Consider the following 21,890-nt stretch of genomic DNA (forward strand, 5'->3'; position numbering starts at 1 on the left):
GGATCTGAAGATTCGTCATAGAATCCAAGATTTATATTTGTTGAAGATATTTTGAAAGTTTGTATCAAATCAAACCATAAATGAAGTCTCTATATGGCTGCAAATGCCAAAATAGCAAAGTTTGGACCTTTAAGGGGCAATAACTCTGGAACCCATAATGGAATCTGGCCAGTTCAATAAAGGAGCCAAGATTTTGTGGTGATACAAGTTGTGTGCAAGTCTGGTTAAAATCAAATCATAAATGAAGCTGCTATTTTGCAGACAATGTCAAAATAGCTAATTTTGGCCATTTCAGGGGCCATAACTCTGGAACCCATATTGGGATCTGGCAAGTTCAAGAAAGGTACCAAGATCTTATGGTGACACTAGTTTTGTGCAAGTTTGATTAAATTCAAATCATAAATGAAGCTGCTATTGTGCAGACAAGGTCAAAATAGCTAATTCTGGCCCTTTCAGGGGCCATCACTCTGGAACCCATAATGGAACCTGGCCAGTTCAAGAAAGGTATCAAGATCTTATTGTGTTACAAGTTGTGTGCAAGTTTGGTTAAAATCAAATCATAAATGAAGCTGCTATTGTGAAGACAAGGTCAAAATAGCTAATTCTGGCCCTTTCAGGGGCCATAACTCTGGAACCCATAATGGAATCTGGCCAGTTCAAAAAAGGAACCAAGATCTTATGGTGATACAAGTTGTGTGCAAGTTTGGTAAAACTCAAATTATAAATGAAGCTGCTATTGTGAAGACAAGGTCAAAATAGCTAATTCTGGCCCTTTGAGGGGCCGTAACTCTGGAACCCATAATGGAATCTGGCCGGTTCAAGACAGGAACCGAGATCTTATGGTGATACAAGTTGTGTGCAAGTTTGGTTAAAATAAAATCATAAATGAAATCTCTATCATGCACGGACACACGGACGGACTGATGACGGACAAAGGGTGATCACGAAATCTCACATTGTCTCTATGTGACAGGTGAGCTAAAAAGGGGAATAATTCATAACATATTGGTGAGAGAGTAGGTGATGATGAGGAATAACTAATTTAAGTTTGAAACAAATCCATCAAGTAATTACAGAGATAAAGAGAAAGTGCATCAAAACTTTAACCAAAGTGCAGAAACGGAAGGACACCGACACTGGGTCAAGTAGGACAGCTCTCCATACTTCGTGTTGTCGAGCTAAAAAACAAAACTGCAAAGGCTTAGATACAAACATGTAATCACCAACACATTCTAATCATAAGTTTAATTACAACTCATGTGCTACAGAACTCAATGTACAGATTCTTGAACCATTTTTATATTGCATGAATGATTTTCAAAATACTACAGCTGTTACAAGTCTTTTAAAATGATAACAAGAATCTCCATGTGATATTCACCCATACTAAAGTACAGGTTTCACAGCAAATGCCAATCTGGCATTACAATATGCAACATATCTTATTCTTAATGGATGATCAGTCCTATCTAAATTAAATACTTGTAATTTAATTCAGCCTTTAGAAGTGATTTATCCATGTAGCAGCAATATAATTATGAAAATGCTAATTGAACCAGAAAAATTTTCAGTTGTGATTCAGTTTAAACCATCCACAATGTCACACATCATTCTATCCAGCTGGTCACACTCTTCATTATCCCGCCTTTGGTCCGGCTCGTCCATTTCCGAGGTTAAAATCTCACTTTTTACCAAAACTTTCGAGTCCAAACTGAATTCATCGGGCAAAGCTACCAGACTTTTCTGTATTAACTCAGTCACTTTATCTAAATGTACCTGAAACCTTTCAGCTACTTCGTGCCGCCGTTTCTTCTGCAGCTCCATCATTACCCGTAAAGTTTCTCGCGCCTGATGCGGACGAAACTCATTAATGAGATGATGCATATGAATAAACAGAAGATTCAGATCTTCTAATTTCTCGTTTCTTTTCGGCGAGTCCGGCGCTTTGATTAAAATGTCTAATAAATCAAGGAAGTTTGCCAGTATAGAATGATTCAGTTTCTTTAGCTCACGCTTATGATCATAACTCTGCGGATGAAGACGTCTAAAGCCCTGAGATTCTAAGGGTCGTACAATCATGTCATCGGCTGTGAATGTATTTCCAAACATTGTGTATGTGTCCTGAAAAATTCAAAAACACATCAACATAAAATATGTAGCAGATTAATAGTTTCTCATCAAAATTACTCTTTACCCATGAAATGAAGATAATTTATTATACAGGTATGTCATTTTCAATTTCAACATTGAAAGAATCTGTAACTATGCCTTCCACTACTTGACATGTTTTGGCACACAAATGAAAATTTACATGGTTCTTAATAACTTAAACTGAAGAAGACAGCCACTAAACACTGTTTTATATACATGTATATGGTACCTGGTATATGCTATAGAAATCAAAAAGCAGAACTAGTATGCTAGAACACTAGCCAATTTACCTTGTGTATAACTTTACTCCGCAATAAATAATATTCTGGCAAACAACTTTTTCATCATTTATAATATACCATTTGTTCAAATTTCAACGAGTATTTCAACCAAATGCCAAACAACCTTTAAAACTGCTAGACTTTTTTATTTTTAACTGGACTTGTTAGACTTAGGAATGTGTCTTTAACAGTGCCACAAACTCTACAACTATGACAAATAAAACATATTTTATTAAGAATACTGAAGAAAGCTGTTTATTTACTGGTTTGAAATAATACTCAATGCCCCTCTGAAGACATTAAGAATACATAGTAATACTTAAGCTTGGTACTCAAAAGCTGTATTAGCTGGGTGGCTTTCAGTTTTTATTCGGTTTATGTCACATGGACACAGTTTATGTCATATGGCAACTTTCCAGCTTCAACAGTGGAATAAGACCAGGCGATAGTGGACACCTAGGTAGAAGTAGACCTTCTCCATTTCGGCTGGATTCCATTGGTTTCTCATATAACTATCGGAGCAAGATTTGATATAAAAATGGTGGGAAGCAAGTGAAAGGAAACAAGCAGCCTTTACTTCTCAACCCATAAAGGTCCCACTGACTGACTGAGGTGGTTAACAGTTACTCCCTATAATAAATATTACCTGAATGGCTGGTGGAGGGTGTGGCACCCTGCCTCTTTTCACATTCTCATCAGTATATTGGTTAACATACTGCATCGGGGGTAGAGGAAACGCACTCACTTGCTGTGGTTCCCCCATCTTCCTACCTGAAACATTTCAAAAGTATCTGTTAGAAATGATTAAGCAGCTAGGAAAATCAAATGTATGAAAATCATCAAAAGTTATCATTACAAAAGCAATTTTTTATCACAGAAAATGAAAATGACAAATTTAAAGCAAAATACTATGGAAATTGATGTCTAGGATCACTACTGCCTTGATATCCTAAGACAGCGTGTGATTTTTTTGTCTCTATAAATAAAAAAATAGGTTGCTGTTCATGTTTCTAAATTTAATTTAGAAATAAATTCTTCGAGCTATTACAGCTTGTTTTGAACTGTTTCCCAGCCCGTTTATTGCAGCACAGAACGAAGGAGCACAAGTAATATGCATTAGTGGATTTACTTTGATATCTCACCTCTTTTCATTATGCATGTTCCATTTCACCTAAATGCAGTCTATGTCATTTGAACAAACTATACCTCAAATATTACAGAGGATTTTCCCCTCAGACTACTGTTTATTCTTGTCTATGACGTATTTATGTGAGACATAACATGCATATTAAAACCAAGCTGAATATTATGATATCTAGTTTAGCTCATGTTGTGTTTCATCCATCTTGTCTAAGGTCACTCAGCATCTGATGCGCATTACCATGTGCAAAAATACGACATGACGCGAGACACTGCACAACAATGTGACACAATATGTGACAATAATGTCCCACTGTCTTATTGTATTGTCACCCACCATATCATGTGTCCAGCATTGTATCGCCTGGTCGCACTTTGTGTTATTTTGACCATTCTACTTTCCTAGGTCAATGCACAACTTGCAATATGACATGCGACAAGATGAGAAAATGTGCTACCAACACTCGCCAATGTGTAACAATGCACGAAAAAGTGACAAGGTGCTCGACACAAGTTAAAATGGGCAAAAATACAACAACACGACATTAATGTCATGCCTTGTGACACACTGTCAAGTTGCATTGTAGTGCTGTAAATTTGTCAAGGTCAAGCATAACATGCAATACCACACATGACATAACTATCTGAGACAACCATGGATGACATTTATCTTGTAATATCTTGTCGTATTTTAGCCCCGAATATAATTTATAGAGTGTCACATTTCATGCTTGTGTTGCACATGGTTTTGTACTGTCCTGCATCCTATTGCATCAGGTACATTGACCTAGAAGAGTAGACAGTTGACACACAACACAATGCAAAACAATGCGATCAATGCTGGATGACAATACAAAATGACATCGGAACATTTATGTCAGCCAGGAGTCTTGTTGCATTGTGGTGCTTCATGTCACTAGATGTTTTGTATTGCTGGGCCTTGTATCCATTGTGGTGCATCAACTTGGCTGAGCGGACGGTGAACACGCAAAACTTTTTGTGACAAAACACTCAAACACACAATATAACAGGTGAAATGTGGTGCATTATGATGCATTGCCGTGGGGTTTTGTGCATTGCTGTGTCTACATTCTAATTATTGCAGTATCTTGTGTTGGCGTAGTGACCAGTGTGGCATCTTGTGCCGACCTAAAACATGAAGGACTACACAAGACATGAGCCACACTAGAGTCCATGGAATATCCAAACAAATACACTGATCATAATTATATTCAATAAATTTTTTGTTTTTGCTTTATTTTGTTTTGGTTTAACGTTTTTCAACAGTATTTCAGTTATGTATAACCAGTGGAGTAAAAATTTGCCCTGCAGGAAAAGCAGACAGTAAAATCTATTCAACCTTAGTGAACAGTCACTCGCCATAATAAAATTACAACTACCTTAATGACATTTTTAATACTTTCACTTTTATGAAAGAAGTATTATGTACAACAAACAAATTTCAAATATAACACATAGTAGACAAATAATATTCTCTTGTACACTACATTTCCATTTTAATTAATCATATTCATATTGCTTAAATTTTCTTTTCAAAGCAGACATTTTTCTTTCACTGTATTTTTTTGTCGTCGCTCTCCAAATAAACTACGGATGTTAGGTTGTCATGCTTTGACGAAGTACGGGAAAATAAACGGTGAGGATAATAACATTAACTTATCTCGACTTGCTTATGGTACTACATGGTTTTCTTGTAATAAATGCATTGATAATTAATAATAATCAAAGTCTAGAGCGCAATCATTATCGGTAAGCGATTGAATTTTAACGACGCAAGGTTTGTTATAATTTTTCGCGATGTAATTCAAAACATTTTTGGCTGAATTTTGGTACAGTTACGACATAAAAAGCACTCGCCGATTGGTCGAGTATACAGCCTACAGCAAGGTCAACTCGTCCTATCCAGACTTTAAAACGCCAATGCGAGAGGGTGAGTGGAATTTTACACCTCTGTGTAACAAACAAACTAAAATCTGATATAGAAGAAACAGACCTTGGAGTATTGTTTGAACACGATTTGAAATTTAGTAAACACATTTCTACTAAGATTAATAAAGCAAATAGTATTTTGGCACTTATAAGTAAATCTTTTGAATATCTTGACAAGTATGCATTCTTGAAGCTGTATACAGCCTTGGTTTGACCACATGTGGAATTCGCTAATGTTGTTTGGTATCCATATCTTAGAAAAGACATAGATAGTTTAGAAAGACATCAGAAAAGAGCTACCAAATAAGTGCCTTCTGTTACAAATCTTACATATGAAGAACGTCTTAGGGAATTGAATTTACCAACACTTGCTCATCGTAGAATTCGTAGTGATGCTATCCAGACTTTCAAAATTGTTAAAGGTATAGATGACTGTTCCTTTGAAGATTTTTTCTGTTATTCATCATCTACAAGAGGACACAACTTAAAACTTGAAAAGCCCCGTTGTAGAACAACCTTTTTGTCAAAATCAGTTTTCACGTAGAGTGATTGACATGTGGAATCGGTTGCCTCAAGAAGTGGTTGATGCCAAGGATGTCCATAGTTTCAAGACCAGACTTGACCATCACTGGCAGGGAGACATGCTGTACCAGTTTTGAGAACAGAATAGATGTTGTCAGGACAACTTTTGTAACTAAGTACTCTTTATCTGTTACCAACACAACTACCAAATTTGTTTTGAGAACTTGCAGTAATAATGTCATAAATAAAGTCCGAAAGAAGAGGGGCTTAAAAAGGACCTAGTCTTTACTTCAGAGCCCCAAATCATCCTACAGGTATCCTACAGGTATATATCGTCACAGAGAACATACACCGGGGGATCGAACTCACGACCCCGAAATCTGCGCTCATCCTACGAGCTAAGCCGGATGGCATTCAATAAATTTTAATGAAGTCAAAATCCTCATAAAACTTGCTGAACATCAAAATGGGAGATAACCCAACATTTTTATACACTGTGGGCAGTGTTGCCAAGATATGAGGATGCAAAAAGATGACAACCATCATCAAAAAAAATTTGAAACACAAAACAGTTCAACTTTAACAGTCAAAACAAATATCTACTGTTGCATTTTACGATAACCTACGTTATATTTCTTTTTAAATTTATTTCTGTCGCTTTTGTTTTTTCTTCAACCGGTGTTAACACAATCATATTTCCCTACAGATAGTCCGGGGATAAATTTTTATCCTAACACCGAAAATATGGCGTCGATTGTTCGTGCTGTCAAAGTTTGTAGAAGTTCCGGTAAGAAAATCTCTTTCATCAGGTTATTCTTGTTGTAAATGTAGCGATATATTGTCACAGTTCACATATTGCCCCATGAAAACTGTAGTCGATATTTAACAAATAGACATTTATAGAGCAATACTTGCGAAAACAAAACAGAAATTTAGAGGTCACTATGTATAACGTTGGTTAAGTAAATAAATTTCTTTTATTCTTTGTCTGCCAACTAATATTTATACAGGTTTTCTTTTCATTCACATTTAATTATAGGGAAATATCGTATGCCATAAAGATCTTACACCAAAAACTAATCTTGCAAGTGAAAATAATTTAATATTCAGTATGCTGATACAGCTTACATAACTTCATAAGTGATAAGTTACAGACATACCCAGAGGCTATAAGTAGATTTATACTCAAAGTAGTGGTATATTCTAGCTTTCATGTTAGGTATTACTGATTTTTTTTCTATGTTAATGAAAGTTAAAGGTATATTAGATCCAAATTTGTTGTCAAAATTTAAAAATGTATTTATAAAATCTATTCTATTTATTCCGTGGTCCTACAAATTAAAATAAAAAATAAAATTTCTAGCTTATAATGAAATATCTGAATTTATTTTCATCTTTTCAGTCTAACAATTGATCCAATCATATTAACTGTAGTACTATGCATTAGGTTTTAAATAGTACATAACATAAAGATAAACACTGTACAAATGTTTACTACCGGCTGCCTTTAACAATCAACTATTATTGTGTGTCATTTAATTATGAATATTATGGAAACTTAATTTATATATTTAGTAAACAGAGCTCCAGATAAGCTGCGTATTTACGCAATTAACGTTGCAGAAAACCCAATTGAATTCAAACAGTGTGCGTACTGAAATGCAATTAGAATTTCTAATACCCAATTCATTTAAAATCACTTTCGTATCTCATTTTCCATATTATAGAACGGGTCAAGACTTTAACGCTAGACAACAGACTGGTTATACGTTACGGCAAAACGGGTATCTATTTATCGGAAAAAGCACAGGACCATTCAGTCTGATCATTGTTATTTGGACGCTTTGTAAACAAAAAAATTACGCCAATAAACTGACCACTTTGCAGAAAAACATTGTTGCAGCACAAACAAACAAAACAGAAGGATATTTTGTTGTTCAGCAAAAACAGTTTATCTGTTTGTGATAATAAAGTGCCACCGATACTAGCCGACATCTTACGAAAGAGCACATATTGCGGTGAATACATCGTTCGGAATATTCATCATAATTATTGTGGATTAATTGATCGTCAACTGCATTTAAAGTGCCAAAAATATGATGGAACAAAAGTTTCCCAGAAAACATTTAACAATTGGAGAAAATATATCATTGGTTAAAACAGACTTCTGGAAAGTCGTCGGTCTGACAGACATGACTGCAAAATTTTGAAGAAGTCCACCGTTCATTTACCCGAATGCGGTCCGACTGACCGGCATTTATCGTATTCCGAGAACTGCAACATCTCGGACAAAATGGCGTCGTTAAAAAAATACCAGTGCAGAATCCAGAAATTAATGCCGAACGTACAGAAAGCTAAAATAAGTACAGAAAATACAGAACTATCTTAATATAAATGATAAATTGTGAAGATTCGTGCCTAGCTTGTAATACAGCGTGTTAAACTGGTAGTTTACAGAGGCTTTTTTAGGTTCTGCATTACAAGTTCATTTTCGGTCCGGTGGATTATTTTTCAGTCCGGCAGATTTTTAGACATTGCCAGACCGAATGTCCGGCCAATTTTCCCAACTTTCCGGAAGTCTGTTAAAATTACACATAATTAGAACTATAAATTAAAATACACACGTTTACCTTCCTTATAGGCATGTAGAAAAATAGTCAAACCTGGTTAATGATATATACTGTAACAGTAAGCATGTTTCATCCAGAACAATTTAGCCACAAGAAAAAAAATACTCATTGTTTGTGCGAGATTGGTGAAATACCCAATTGGTTTTAGCAAATACCCAATTACTTTTGAAAAGCCTTGGTAACAATATTATTTTAACTATTTTAACCCAATTCAGATTTCCAGTACCCAATTCAGACAAAAAGTGATGGGTAAATACCCAATTCCACCAAAAGCTTTATTTATTTAATCTGGAGCTCTGAGTAAAGTTAAATACATTTAATCAGGATTTTATACATTTGAAATAAATTTATAAAGATAAAATATTTTACTGAAAGATGGCCATTGGATATCTTTATTGATGTAGATCTGTAGCAGGGTAGAGTATAAGGGTGCTGCACTTATACTTCCTTGCTATTGAGCTGGCTTTTATAGCAAGGAAATATAAGTGCACCCTTATACTCTACCCTACTACAGATCTACTTATCTTTATATTGAACTGATGCTATTTTGAATCCTGATGACAGTGACCATTACCCCAATTGTTTACTTAACCAGCAACGAAGCATAACATCTGTACTGACTCCCATAAGAAAATTGGTGATGTAATGCGAAATTTATAACATGTGAAATTTTAGATGTCATTTATATTTTGTCAGCCTTTTTGATATTCAAGAACAATTTAACTGCAAATATTATAATAAGCATTCTCAAGAATGTTCATGTTAACATATGGTAGAAAGTTTAAATCCACAAAAAATAATCAACCAAAATTAGTGATTTAATGCCAGTCATGTTTGTTTACGAATTTGAAAGTGAAGGTTGACTCTCGATTGCATGATAACTATGGTGGTGGAGTCGGGACAAATACAGTCTACTCGGGTATTCCGAATCAGTCTAACATGCGGGCCACTCTAAACATTTTACAGCTGATGACAACAATTACTGAACGGTAAAATTAAGAAAATGGCTATGTTTGTAATCTTAAGGCATCTGTGCATATTAAACAACCATAGGTTATATCTTTTACCTAGTTTTCAAGCGTTAGAAACACAGTTTAAGTATGTTGTATTTTGACTCAAGATGCTATTTTTTTGCCGAGAAAATATAGAGCTGCTCTCTTCAAGAGAATCTTTCTTTATTGTAAGGTGATGTACACAGATAAATAATACATGGACATAGTGTACAATATATATCTATCACACTATAAATATATAAGTACTTTTAAGATTACATGTACAAAAGTTGTTCATATTAAACAAAAGTCATTAGATACGGCATATTCTGAATCAATGTACTTTTGTCTGTTGAAGTGTTCTATTCTATACCAAATAGTTGTTTATTTATAGCATATATGCCTCCCTTCTCTTGCATCACCGTTAGATATTTTCTAGTGTTATCCCATTTATTTAAAAATGCCTTGAGCTCATGTCAATAGTAAGTCAGAACCATTTTACATGCTGCTATGTGTTTCACTGAATGGCGGTTTGTCTCCATGTTGAAACTGTAAAAATAAATAAAATTTAATATAGTTTTCATTGTCTTTTTTTTTTAATTCTAAATAATTATTTTGTAACAAAAGAATGTTACTTTATTTTTTGTATGATCTACCAATCATAAAGTTTTTGTAACATTCCGAAGAGCATTTTATTTTAAAACTAATATCCATAGATAAGCATCTAAAAAGTAGAAATGAGTAACGGCAATAGTGATTCGGAATATCCGGAAATGATTCGAAATAGCCGAGGTCACGGAGTTCAGTAAAATTTAAATATTACGCAAAGTAAGTGATATTACAGAATTCGGATAATAGCTTTTTATTAGCAATTTAATGATCTATTCATGAATATATATAACAATATTGTACATATTGAAGCATTAGTCCAATTTTAATATTTTTGAAAACTGGTTCGGAAATTACTTGAGTACACTGTATTGCTGACATCAGTGTCCACTTGAAATTTCTTAATAAAACTTTTCAGAAAATAATATATTGCATGGTAGATCAAAAGAAATAATGATTAGAATTTAATTAAAGTGAAAGGTGGATGTGTAGTACTTCAGTTAAGTGACAGATTTCTAGAACAATTCCTTGTTAGATTTCAATATAGTTGCATTTCAGCTCAGAGATCCGTAAATTAATCTCTGAAGCTGGAATTGTATGCTACATGTAATTTGTTTGCGTTTGATATATTTACCCATGCTTATTGCTCCCATTAACAGAATGGCAAGTAACAAGCTTTTTAGAAAATGTAATTGCTTTCCTTTTTAGCTCACCTGAGCAATGCTCAGGTGAGTTTTTCTGATCACTCAATGTCCGGCTTCTGTCGTCTGTCTGTCGTCTGTCAACATTTAGCTTGTGTATGCGATAGAGGCTGTATTTTTCAACTGATCTTCATGAAATTTGGTCAGAATGATAACCTTGATGAAATCTAGGCCGAGTTCGAAAATGGGTCATCTTGGTTCAAAAACTAGGTCACTAGGTCAAATCAAAGAAAAACCTTGTGTATGCAATATAGGCTGTATTTTTCAACTGATCTTCAAGAAATTTGGTCAGAATGATTACCTTGATGAAATCTAGGCCATGTTCGAAAACTGGTCATCTGGGTTCAAAAACTAGGTCACTAGGTCAAATCAAAGAAAAACCTTGTGTATGCATTAGAGGCTGAACTTTTCAATTAATCTTCATGAATTTCGGTCAGAATGATTACCTTGATGAAATCTATGTAGAGTTCGAAAATGGGTCATCTGGGGTCAAAAACAAGGTCACTAGGTCAAATCAAAGAAAAACCTTGTGTATGCGATAGAGGCTGTATTTTTCAATTAATCTTCATGAATTTTGGTCAGAATAATTGCCTTGATGAAATCTAGGTCAAGTTGGAATATGGGTCATCTTGGGTCAAAAAGTAGGTCACTAGGTCAAATCAAAATATGCGATAGAGGCTGTATTTTTCAATTAATCTTCATGAATTTTGGTCAGAATGATTACCTTGATGAAATCTAGGCCATGTTTGGAAATGGGCCATCTAGGGTCAAAAAGTAGGTCACTAGGTCAAATCAAAGAAAAACCTTGTGTATGCGATAGAGGCTGTATTTTTCAATTGATCTTCATGAAATTTGGTTAGAATGATTGCCTTGATGAAATCTAGGTCAAGTTCGAATATGGGTCATCTGGGATCAAAAATTAGGTCACTAGGTCAAATCAAAGAAAAACTTTGTGTATGCGATAGAGGCTATATTTTTCAATTGATCTTCCTGAAATTAAGTCAAAATGATTGCTGTGATGAAATCTAGGTCAAATTTGAATATGGGTCATCTTGGGTCAAAAAGTAGGTCACTAGGTCAAATTAAAGAAAAACCTTGTGTATTTGATAGAGGCTTTTTTTGCAATTGATCTGCATGAAATTTGGTCAAAATGATTGCCTTGATAAAATCTACATAAGTTTGATTATGGGTCATCTTGGGTCAAAAAAGTAGGTCACTAGGTCAAATCAAAGAAAACCCTTCTGTATGCAATAGAGGCTGTATTTTTCAATTGATCTTCATGAAATTTGGTCAGAATGATTGCCTTGATGAAATCTAGGTCAAGTTCGAATATGGGTCATCTGGGTCAAAAAGTAGGTCACTAGGTTTAATCAAAGAAAAACTTTGTGTATGCGATAGAGGCTGTATTTTTCAGTTGATATTCATGAAATTTGGTCCTGTTTAATGATATATACCATGTATACTGTAAGCAAAAAAATACTCATTTGTTACTGCGAGATTGGTAAAATACCCAATTGGTTTTAGCAAATACCCAATTACTTTTGAAAAGGCTGGGTAATGATATTATTTTTACCCAATTCAAATTTCCAATACCCAATTCAGACAAAAAGTGATGGGTAAATACCCAATTGCACCAAAAGCTTATCTGGAGCTCTGACATACATTTTTTAAATAAAAATTTTGTATTATAATACTTGTTTTTGTCTGTATCCTTGATAAAAAATCCGGTATCCGGTATATTTCAAATATTGCAGTATTATGAAAATTGTAAGGTATCAAACACTGGAAAGTGGTTTCCTGTATTTTCTTTGGAACTAATTCTCACAGGAATACACTATTTAGTAAGAATAATAAAGAGGAATTAATTAATAAGGGTTACTTGATCGAAAAGAGGGGTAGGTAGTCAGGTAGGCAATCTTTTTTCTTCTAAATTTTATTTCATGAAGAACATGTCTTAAAAAGTGAAAATAGCTATAAATCAAACTTGTATTATGAATGATTTTGACAAAAATGTTACCAAATTCATAATCCCTAATATTCACTTCTGAATCGTTCGGACAGGAAAAAAAGATTTTTCAGAATGAATAAAAAATGTGGTTATGGGCCAATCATGTAACCCTTTAGACAGTTTTTTTTCTAGACTAATTGTCTTGTTCTTTGTTTGACTTTAAAATAGATGCTCAGAGATACCTGGTAAGAATGAAATATCTGGCACTGTATGAATATATAAATGCAGCTAAAGTTTTCAGTTGTAACAGAACAGATATTTAATCAAGTCATAATGCATATACAGCATATTGACATCACCAATACAAAGTAAAAAATAAAGCATGCATAGTAATTACAAACTGGTTCAGTATCACATACATGTCTCAATTAGTCAAAGATACATGTAATTATCATGTAATAATGCGAGAGTGTTTCTCATACACAATTTAATAACTCCTGTTTTTAGCTCACCTGTCACAAAGTGACAAGGTGAGCTTTTGTGATCGCGCGGCGTCCGTCGTCCGTCGTCCGTGCGTGCGTGCGTCCGTGCGTCCGTAAACTTTTGCTTGTGACCACTCTAGAGGTCACATTTTTCATGGGATCTTTATGAAAGTTGGTCAGAATGTTCACCTTGATGATATCTAGGTCAAGTTCGAAACTGGGTCACGTGCCATCAAAAACTAGGTCAGTATGTCTAAAAATAGAAAAACCTTGTGACCTCTCTAGAGGCCATATATTTCACAAGATCTTCATTAAAATTGGTCAGAATGTTCACCTTGATGATATCTAGGTCAAGTTCGAAACTGGGTCATGTGGGATCAAAAACTAGGTCAGTAGGTCTAAAAATAGAAAAACCTTGTGACCTCTCTAGAGGCCATATTTTTCATGAGATCTTCATGAATATTGGTCAGAATGTTCACCTTGATGATATCTAGGTCAAGTTCGAAACTGGGTCACGTGAGGTCAAAAACTAGGTCATTAAGTCTTAAAATAGAAAAACCTTTTGACCTCTCTAGAGGCCATATTCTCAATGGATCTTCATGAAAATTGGTCAGAATGTTCACCTTGATGATATCTAGGTCAAGTTCGAAACTGGGTCACATGGGGGTAAAAACTAGGTCAGTAGATCTAAAAATAGAAAAACCTTGTGACCTCTCTAGAGGCCATATTTTTCATGAGATCTTCATGAATTATGGTCAGAATGTTCACCTTGATGATATCTAGGTCAAGTTTGAAACTGGGTCATGTTTGATCAAAAACTAGGTCAGTAGGTCTAAAAATAGAAAAACCTTGTGACCTCTCTAGAGGCCATATATATCAATGGATCTTCATGAAAATTGGTCAGAATGTTCACCTTGATGATATCTAGGTCAAGTTCGAAACTGGGTCACGTGCGGTCAAAAACTAGGTCAGTAGGTCTAAAAATAGAAAAACCTTGTGACCTCTCTAGAGGCCATATTTTTCAATGGATCTTCAGGAAAATTGGTCAGAATGTTTACCTTGATGATATCTAGATCAAGTTCGAAACTGGGTCACGTGGGTTAAAAACTAGGTCAGTAGATCTAAAAATAGAAAAACCTTGTGACCTCTCTAGAGGCCATATTTTTCATGAGATCTTCATGAATATTGGTCAGAATGTTCACCTTGATGATATCTAGGTCAGGTTCAAAACTGGGTCACGTGGGGTCAAAAACTAGGTCAGTAGGTCTAAAAATAGAAAAACCTGTGACCTCCCTAGAGGCCATATTTCTCAATGGATCTTCATGAAAACTGGTGAGAATGTTCAGCTTGATGATATCTAGGTCAGGTTCGTAACTGGGTCATGTGCGGTCAAAAACTAGGTCAGTAGGTCGAAAAATACAAAAACCTTGTGACCTCTCTAGAGGCCATATTTTTCACGAGATCTCATGAAAATTGGTGAGAATGTTCACCTTGATGATATCTAGGTCAAGTTTAAAAGTGGGTCACGTGCCTTCAAAAACTAGGTCATTAGGTCAAATAATAGAAAAAGCTTGTGACCTCTCTAGAGGCCATATTTTTCAATGGATCTTCATGAAAATTGGTCAGAATTTTTTATCTTGATGATATCTAGGTCACATGTGCTCAAAAACTAGGTCACTATGTTAAATAATAGAAATAACGACGTCATACTCAGTTCAACACTTGGTCATGTGGGGATAGGTGAGCGATTCAGGACCATCATGGTCCTCTTGTTTCTTGAAAGCCTTAATTAGATATAATGCCACTTTATGCAGTAAACGTTTGTTATCTGATTTTGATAGTTCCACATAAACATATTTATATATCTGTATTGTGAAACCTGATTGTCAAGTCTTGTTTACCGTTTATATTTTCAGTTTACAATGTAATCCGATGTACACATTCACATTCAGGAGTGCACCATGGTTTCCCTGAGTCATCATTTCCAAAAATTACAACACATTACACTGTCAACCCAAGAGAAAATGATAAAAGATGGGCAGGTAGGAGTTAGTATGTCTTAAGACTAACATATGTGTGTTGGCAACTTGGGGATATTAATTGACATATATATGCTAATCTGAGTGTGTAAATTGCATATGCTAATCTGAGAGTTAAAATAATTCCCAAGAAAAAAAAAAGAAATATTACTCAGCACACTGGTATATACATGTATGATGTAAAGTAAAAATCATTTAACAATTGGAAATAGACATTTTTCATAAATGGATGTAACTTTTTCATAAAAATAGTTTTAATTAGCATATATTTATATGATTTTTATGCCCCTGAAGGTGGGCATATTAAAATCGCACTGTCCGTCCGTCCGTGTGTGCGTCCAGTAAATTCTTGTCCGAGCTGTAACTCTTCCATCCACAAAGGGATTTTGAAATAACTTGGCATAAATGTTCACCATAATGAGACGACATGTCATGCGCAAGACCCAGACCCCTAGCTCCAAGGTCAAGGTCACACTTAGATGTCAAAGGTTAACATGGTCTGTTTCGTGTCCGGTCCATAACTCTGCCACCCATGAAGGGATTTCGAAACAACTTGGCATAAATGTTTACCATAATGAGACGATATGTCATGTGCAAGACCTAGACCCCTAGCTCCAAAGTCAAGGTCACACTTAGAAGTCAAAGGTGTTTCTTGTCTGGTCCATAACACTGCCATTTATCAAGGGATTTGAAAATAATTTGACACAAATATTAACCATATTGAGAAGATGTGTCACGCTTATGACCGAGGTCTCTTAGGTCAAGGTCAAGGTCACAAAATGATATGTGATTTTTTTGCGCATACAGCTCAGCCACAGTGGCATTCTTGGGCCAACTTCAGGGGCATTTGTCACCAATAGTGACAGCTCTTGATTAGCTCGACTTTTCAAAGAATAGGTAGAGCTATTGGACTCACCCGTGCGTCGGCATCCGCGTCCCGATTTGGTTAGGTTTTTGTATGTAAGCTGGTATCTCAGTGATCACTTGTGGGGATGGATTGAAACTTCACACTCTTATTCACTGTGATAAACTGACTTACATTGCACAGGTTCCATAACTCTATTTTGCTTTTTTTATAAAATTATGCCCCTTTTTCGACTTAAAAAATTTTTTGTTAAGGTTTTGTAGTTAAGCTGGTATCTCAGTACCCTCAAATGGGAATGGATTGAAACTTCACACACTTGTTCACTGTCATGATCTGACATGCACTTTGCAGGTCACATAACTCTACTTTGCATTTTTCAGAATTATGCCCCTTTTTCGACTTAGCAGTTTTTGGTTAAGTTTTTGTATGTAAGCAAGTATCTCAGTTTCCACCAATGGGAATGGATTGAAACTTCACACACTTGTTCACTGTCATGATATGATATGCAGTGCATATGTTCAATAACTCTACTTTGCATTTTTACTAAATTATGCCCCTTTTTCAACTTAGCTGTTTTTGGTTGAATTTTTATATGTAAGCTGGTACCTCAGTACCCATTAATGGGAATGGATTAAAACTTCACACACTTGTCCACTGTCATGATCTCACATGCTGTATCACGTTCCATAACTCTGCTTTGCATTTTTACAAAATTATGCCCCTATTCTGACTTAGTAGTTTTTGGTTAAGGTTTTGTATGTACGAGGAATGTTCGAAAAGTATTGTGTATTGTGGTGACACACCATTTCCACGAGGAATTTCACGTCGATGTTTATACAGTTGATTACTTCTATTCAATATCTACACAACTGTATATACATGTATTCATTCAATAACCATTTTACCGAGTTGTCGCAATCTCAGTTTGGACAAAAATGGTTGGAAAACGTATAACAAATACTGAAGAAATTCGGTCATATATAAAAGTTCCCAGTAAACTCGGTTGTTCTTTGAAAGAGCTTTTTGCCGAAATAACCCGTGGTTATGGGTCTAGAAAGGTGTCTTATGAGAGGGTTTGCAGGTGGAAAAAATTTGATTGTGGTGTAGAGTCTGTTGAAAAATGCCCCAAAATTAGGTTGGCCAAAGACAGCATCGTGTGACCAAAATGTTTTGAAAATCACAGAAATTCTTCAAAATGATGCTCGATATACTGTACGCGATATTGCATACATTGTTGGCATTTCACTATCAACAGTTCATTTTATTTTAAAGAAAATCTAAGTACCCCATCTTTTGACTGACGACCAAAAAAGGCTACGTGTTGAAACTGCCAGAAGATTGCTAAAAATGTTCCCAAAATACGACAAAAAGTTTTTGCAAATGTTGCTACAGGTGATGAAACCTGCGTGCATTATTTTGAACCTGTCAGAAAGGTTGGGAACAAAATTTTGGCCACCAAACATGGCCAAAGGCCAATAATTGCAAAACGCACTTTGAGTGCAAAGAAGGTTTTGTATGCCATATTCTTCTCCAGCAAAGGTATAGCAGTACAGAGTAAAGTGTGACTGTTAGGTAGTACCGTGACATTATCTTGAAAAAATTAAAGAAGTACTGCAAGAAACCTCCGTAGTATACCAAAATCAGCCTACCTTGACGCTTTCCGGAAATGGATCCATAGACTAAAATAATGCATTTCTCACCATGGGGAATATTTTGAGGGTATGAAATGACAACATGCACGTTTCTATCAGTTTCCAAGGTTTCAGACCACAATACACAATACTTTTCAAACACTCCTCGTAAGCTGGTAACTATCTCAGTACCCGCTAATGGGAACGGATTGAAACTTCACACACTAAGTCTTGTCCACTGTCATAAGCTGATAAACACTCTGCAGGTTCCATAACCCTGTTTCGCATTTGTACATTGCCCCTTTTTCAAATTTTGTATTCATTCAGTTGACAAGACTGTTGAATAGTCTAGCGTTGCTGTCCTCCGACAGCTCTTGTTTTATAATTTGTTTAGGAAATGTAATCCTATCTTAATTATACAGTTAATACTAAAGGACCTCCTGAAGGTTTTGATGAAAGCTTTTGTATCTTCTTGCAAAAGCAAAATTTTGGATAAGAGATATTTATGCATATTTCATTTAAGGTCAGTTTGAACTAAAATTTTGCAGCAATTCTGAATGTTCTTTTCTGAATTCAGTCAGTTTTAGACAATTCGATATGGGAGAAGAAGTTTGCTTTGTTTACATCGAAATAGTGCACTGGTTTTGTGTCCTTTTACAGATGTTGACATGGAGAGGTTTGCAGATGAGGCAGATGTTGTCATTGTCGGCGGAGGACCAGCAGGTCTCTCTGCAGCTTGTAGACTTAAACAGTTAGCTAATGAACAAGAAAAGGAACTCAGAGTTTGTCTTGTTGAAAAGGCAGCAGAAATTGGTAAGACTTCCTTGTGGTCTTGGCCAGACTAACTTCTCGTAAAGTTCAACTGTTTCATTTTCTCATCGAATGCAAAACATTTCAGGCACAGCTTTGAACAGCATTCAGTAAAAGTTTACTGTATAGCCACCTGAATTTCAGAGTAATTATTAAATAAAAACAGGGATAGACATACAGCTGGTGCCCAAGAAATAAAAAAAAATGTTGCTAGGTAGTTTGATCTGTACATTATGGGAATCTGTAGTGAAAGGGCCATAACCTGAACTTATAATCATGCATGCATAATAAAAGGTCCTGTCTGCTGCTCATAATCCATTTTTGGTCAGTTTGAAAAATACATACTGATATAAAAAGTCATATCTGCTACTTACAGCCATAAAACAAGTTTCATTGAGAATTCTTTGAAGCCAAATTAGTAGTTTTTTCCACTTCACTCAATTACAAGGGCATCAAAATGTGTTTATTTATTATTATCAGAATTTAATATGCTGTCTAAAGACTTTCTTATTATGTCTCCCCTAGGAGACATATTGTTTTTGCCCTGTATGTCCGTCCGTCCTTCCGTCCGTCCGTACGTCACACTTCATTTCCGAGCAATAACTGGAGAACCATTTGACCTAGAACCTTCAAACTTCATAGGGTTGTAGGGCTGCTGGAGTAGACGACCCCTATTGTTTTTGGGGTCACTCCGTCAAAGGTCAAGGTCACAGGGGGCTGAACATTGAAAACCATTTCCGATCAATAACTAGAGAACCACTTGACCCAGAATGTTGAAACTTCATAGGATGATTGGTCATGAAGAGTAGATGACCCCTATTGATTTTGGGGTCACTCCATCAAAGGTCAAGTTCACAGGGGCCTGAACATTGAAAACCATTTCCGATCAATAACTAGAGAATCACTTGACCCAGAATGTTGAAACTTCATAGGATGATTGGTCATGCAGAGTAGATGACCCCTATTGATTTTGGGGTCACTCCATCAAAGGTCAAGGTCACAGGGGCGTGAACAAGGAAAACCATTTCCGATCAATAACTAGAGAACCACTTGACCTAGAATGTTGAAACTTCATAGGATGATTGTACATGCAAAGTAGATGACCCCTATCGATTTTGGGGTCACTCCATTAAAGGTCAAGGTCACAAGGGTCTGAACATTGAAAACCATTTCCGGTCAATAACTTGAGAACCACTCAACCCAGAATGTTGAAACTTCATAGGATGATTGGTCATGCAGAGTAGATGACCCCTAACGATTTTAGGGTCACTCTGTTAAAGGTCAAGGTCACAGGGGCCTGAACATGGAAAACCATTTCCAATCAATAACTTGAGAACCTCTCGACCCAGAATGTTGAAACTTCATAGGATGATTGTTCATGCAGAGTAAATGACCCCTATTGTTTTTGGGGTCACTCCGTTAAAGGTCAAGGTCACAGAGGCCTGAACATTGATAACCAGTTCCGACCAATAACTTGAGAACCACTTGACCCAGAATGTTGAAACTTCATAGGATGATTGGTCATGAAGAGTAGATGACCCCTATTGATTTTGGGGTCACTCCATCAAAGGTCAAGGTCACAGGGGCCTGTTCATGTAAAATCATTTTTTGGAAATAACTTGAGAACCACTTGACCTACAATGTTGAAACTTAATAGGATGATTGGACATGCAGAGTAGATGACCCCTATTTATTTTGAGGTCACTTGATCAAAGGTCAAGGTCACAGGAGCCTGAACAGTGACTTGAGAACCACTAGGCCAAGAGTGTTGAAATTTAGCGGGATGACTGGACATGCCAAGTAGATGATCCCTATTGCAGCCAACCATCAGTGTCTCTTTGACTTTCGCTCCTGACCCCTATTGACTTCTTGCCTATAGGACTTTGCATTGGGGGAGACATGCGCTTTTTTACAAAAGCATTTTCTAGTTTGATTTTTGTTTTTAATTAATTTTTGAATTTATTTCTTATTTTCATCATTATTACTGTAAGCTTTAGTCTGTTATGCCTTCATTTGGTACTTAACATTTATCTCAAGGAAGATTTCTACAGTTATTTTTCTTAAAATCTAAGTAGGTTTTGGACATGTTGATGCATAAATATATCTAAAAAGATAACCAACGGTTGTATTTTATCATGCTTAATAATGTTTTATGTCTTTATCACCCAAGGTCAAAAGTCCAGTTTATTTATCAAAATGAATTTTGTATTTTATCTAGGTGGTCACACGTTATCAGGGGCATGTATAGAAACAAGAGCACTTGATGAACTCTTCCCAGACTGGAAAGAAAGAGATGTGAGATGTTTTAAGTCTATAGCCTTATAATATAGAGAGATTATTTATGTTTTAATTCCTTTTAATTAGTTTCAAGAATTACGCAAGTCTAGTTTCTACTGTACCATTTTTTAAGTTTTTAGTTTCATTAGCATACATCTTTGCGAGTTTCGACAGAGACTTCTTTTTTGTTGGGATATGATTTTTTCTTGCCTTCATACTTAAAAAATGAAATAAATGAGAAAAAGTTATATATTCATGGGCCATGGCACAACCATGAAGATTAGAATAATAATGATTGTAAGTATGCAGTCATAGTTCTTTCTAGGGAAGGCAGTAATGTTCTGACATAGTCCTCATAATGAATTCAATTTGAACAAAGTTTTACAGTTTGAAGGGTATGGTTGCCCATGTTTTTGGTAATGGATGCTCATATATGGTATCCATATGAAATTTGTAGAGGACTTCAAATTCAGATATTCTAGAATATCTACAGCATCAGCAAATGTTGTTTTAGAGAAAAGCTCACTCATGTCATGACAAAAATGTATTTTATTTAAATGCAATTTCAACAATATTTAAAACCTTTGTTTTACATGCAGGTCGTAAGTTGTCTTCTTTCTGGATTGCTATTTAAAGCTGCATGATCTGTGTGCCAGGAAAACAAGTTTTAAACTTTAAGCTTACCATTCCTTGCTTCATATTATTCCTATCCCTTTGCTTTGTGAGATCTGTTAAATCTCTGTATAGTTTCTTTTCATTTTTACAACATTCAGATTGTAAATTCTTTCAGCAGATGAAATGAACTTCTTCTTGTCAGTGTTTATTTTGATTCTTATTCTACTTCCTTTCATATTAGACTGTT

The 21,890-nt window shown here is 35.4% G+C and overlaps 2 protein-coding genes across 3 annotated transcripts; one reads left to right on the forward strand and one right to left on the reverse strand.

Moving 5' to 3' along the window:
• Positions 1–1,228: 1,228 nt before the first annotated feature.
• On the reverse strand, positions 1,229–6,782 carry LOC123556927 (mediator of RNA polymerase II transcription subunit 7-like). 2 transcript variants are annotated; one of them, XM_053533102.1, is made up of 3 exons: positions 6,667–6,782; positions 3,079–3,199; positions 1,229–2,121 (listed from the first exon to the last, which is right to left on the reverse strand). In XM_053533102.1, the coding sequence occupies exons 2-3, from the start codon at positions 3,193–3,195 to the stop codon at positions 1,579–1,581; spliced, it is 660 nt and encodes a 219-aa protein (XP_053389077.1). In that variant the 5' UTR covers positions 3,196–3,199; positions 6,667–6,782; the 3' UTR covers positions 1,229–1,578. The 2 variants fall into 2 exon arrangements, with proteins under 2 accessions (XP_053389077.1, XP_045203958.2); XM_045348023.2 differs by having other exon boundaries at positions 3,079–3,203; positions 6,648–6,695.
• LOC123556926 (electron transfer flavoprotein-ubiquinone oxidoreductase, mitochondrial-like) lies at positions 6,723–21,875 on the forward strand. The gene is made up of 4 exons (XM_053533103.1): positions 6,723–6,831; positions 15,323–15,448; positions 18,602–18,754; positions 20,970–21,875. Exons 1-4 carry the CDS (start codon positions 6,789–6,791, stop codon positions 21,074–21,076), a joined length of 429 nt encoding a protein of 142 aa, XP_053389078.1. The 5' UTR covers positions 6,723–6,788; the 3' UTR covers positions 21,077–21,875.
• Positions 21,876–21,890: the final 15 nt, after the last annotated feature.

This window comes from Mercenaria mercenaria, unplaced genomic scaffold (assembly GCF_021730395.1).
Source record: "Mercenaria mercenaria strain notata unplaced genomic scaffold, MADL_Memer_1 contig_2031, whole genome shotgun sequence".
NCBI lineage: Eukaryota > Metazoa > Mollusca > Bivalvia > Venerida > Veneridae > Mercenaria > Mercenaria mercenaria.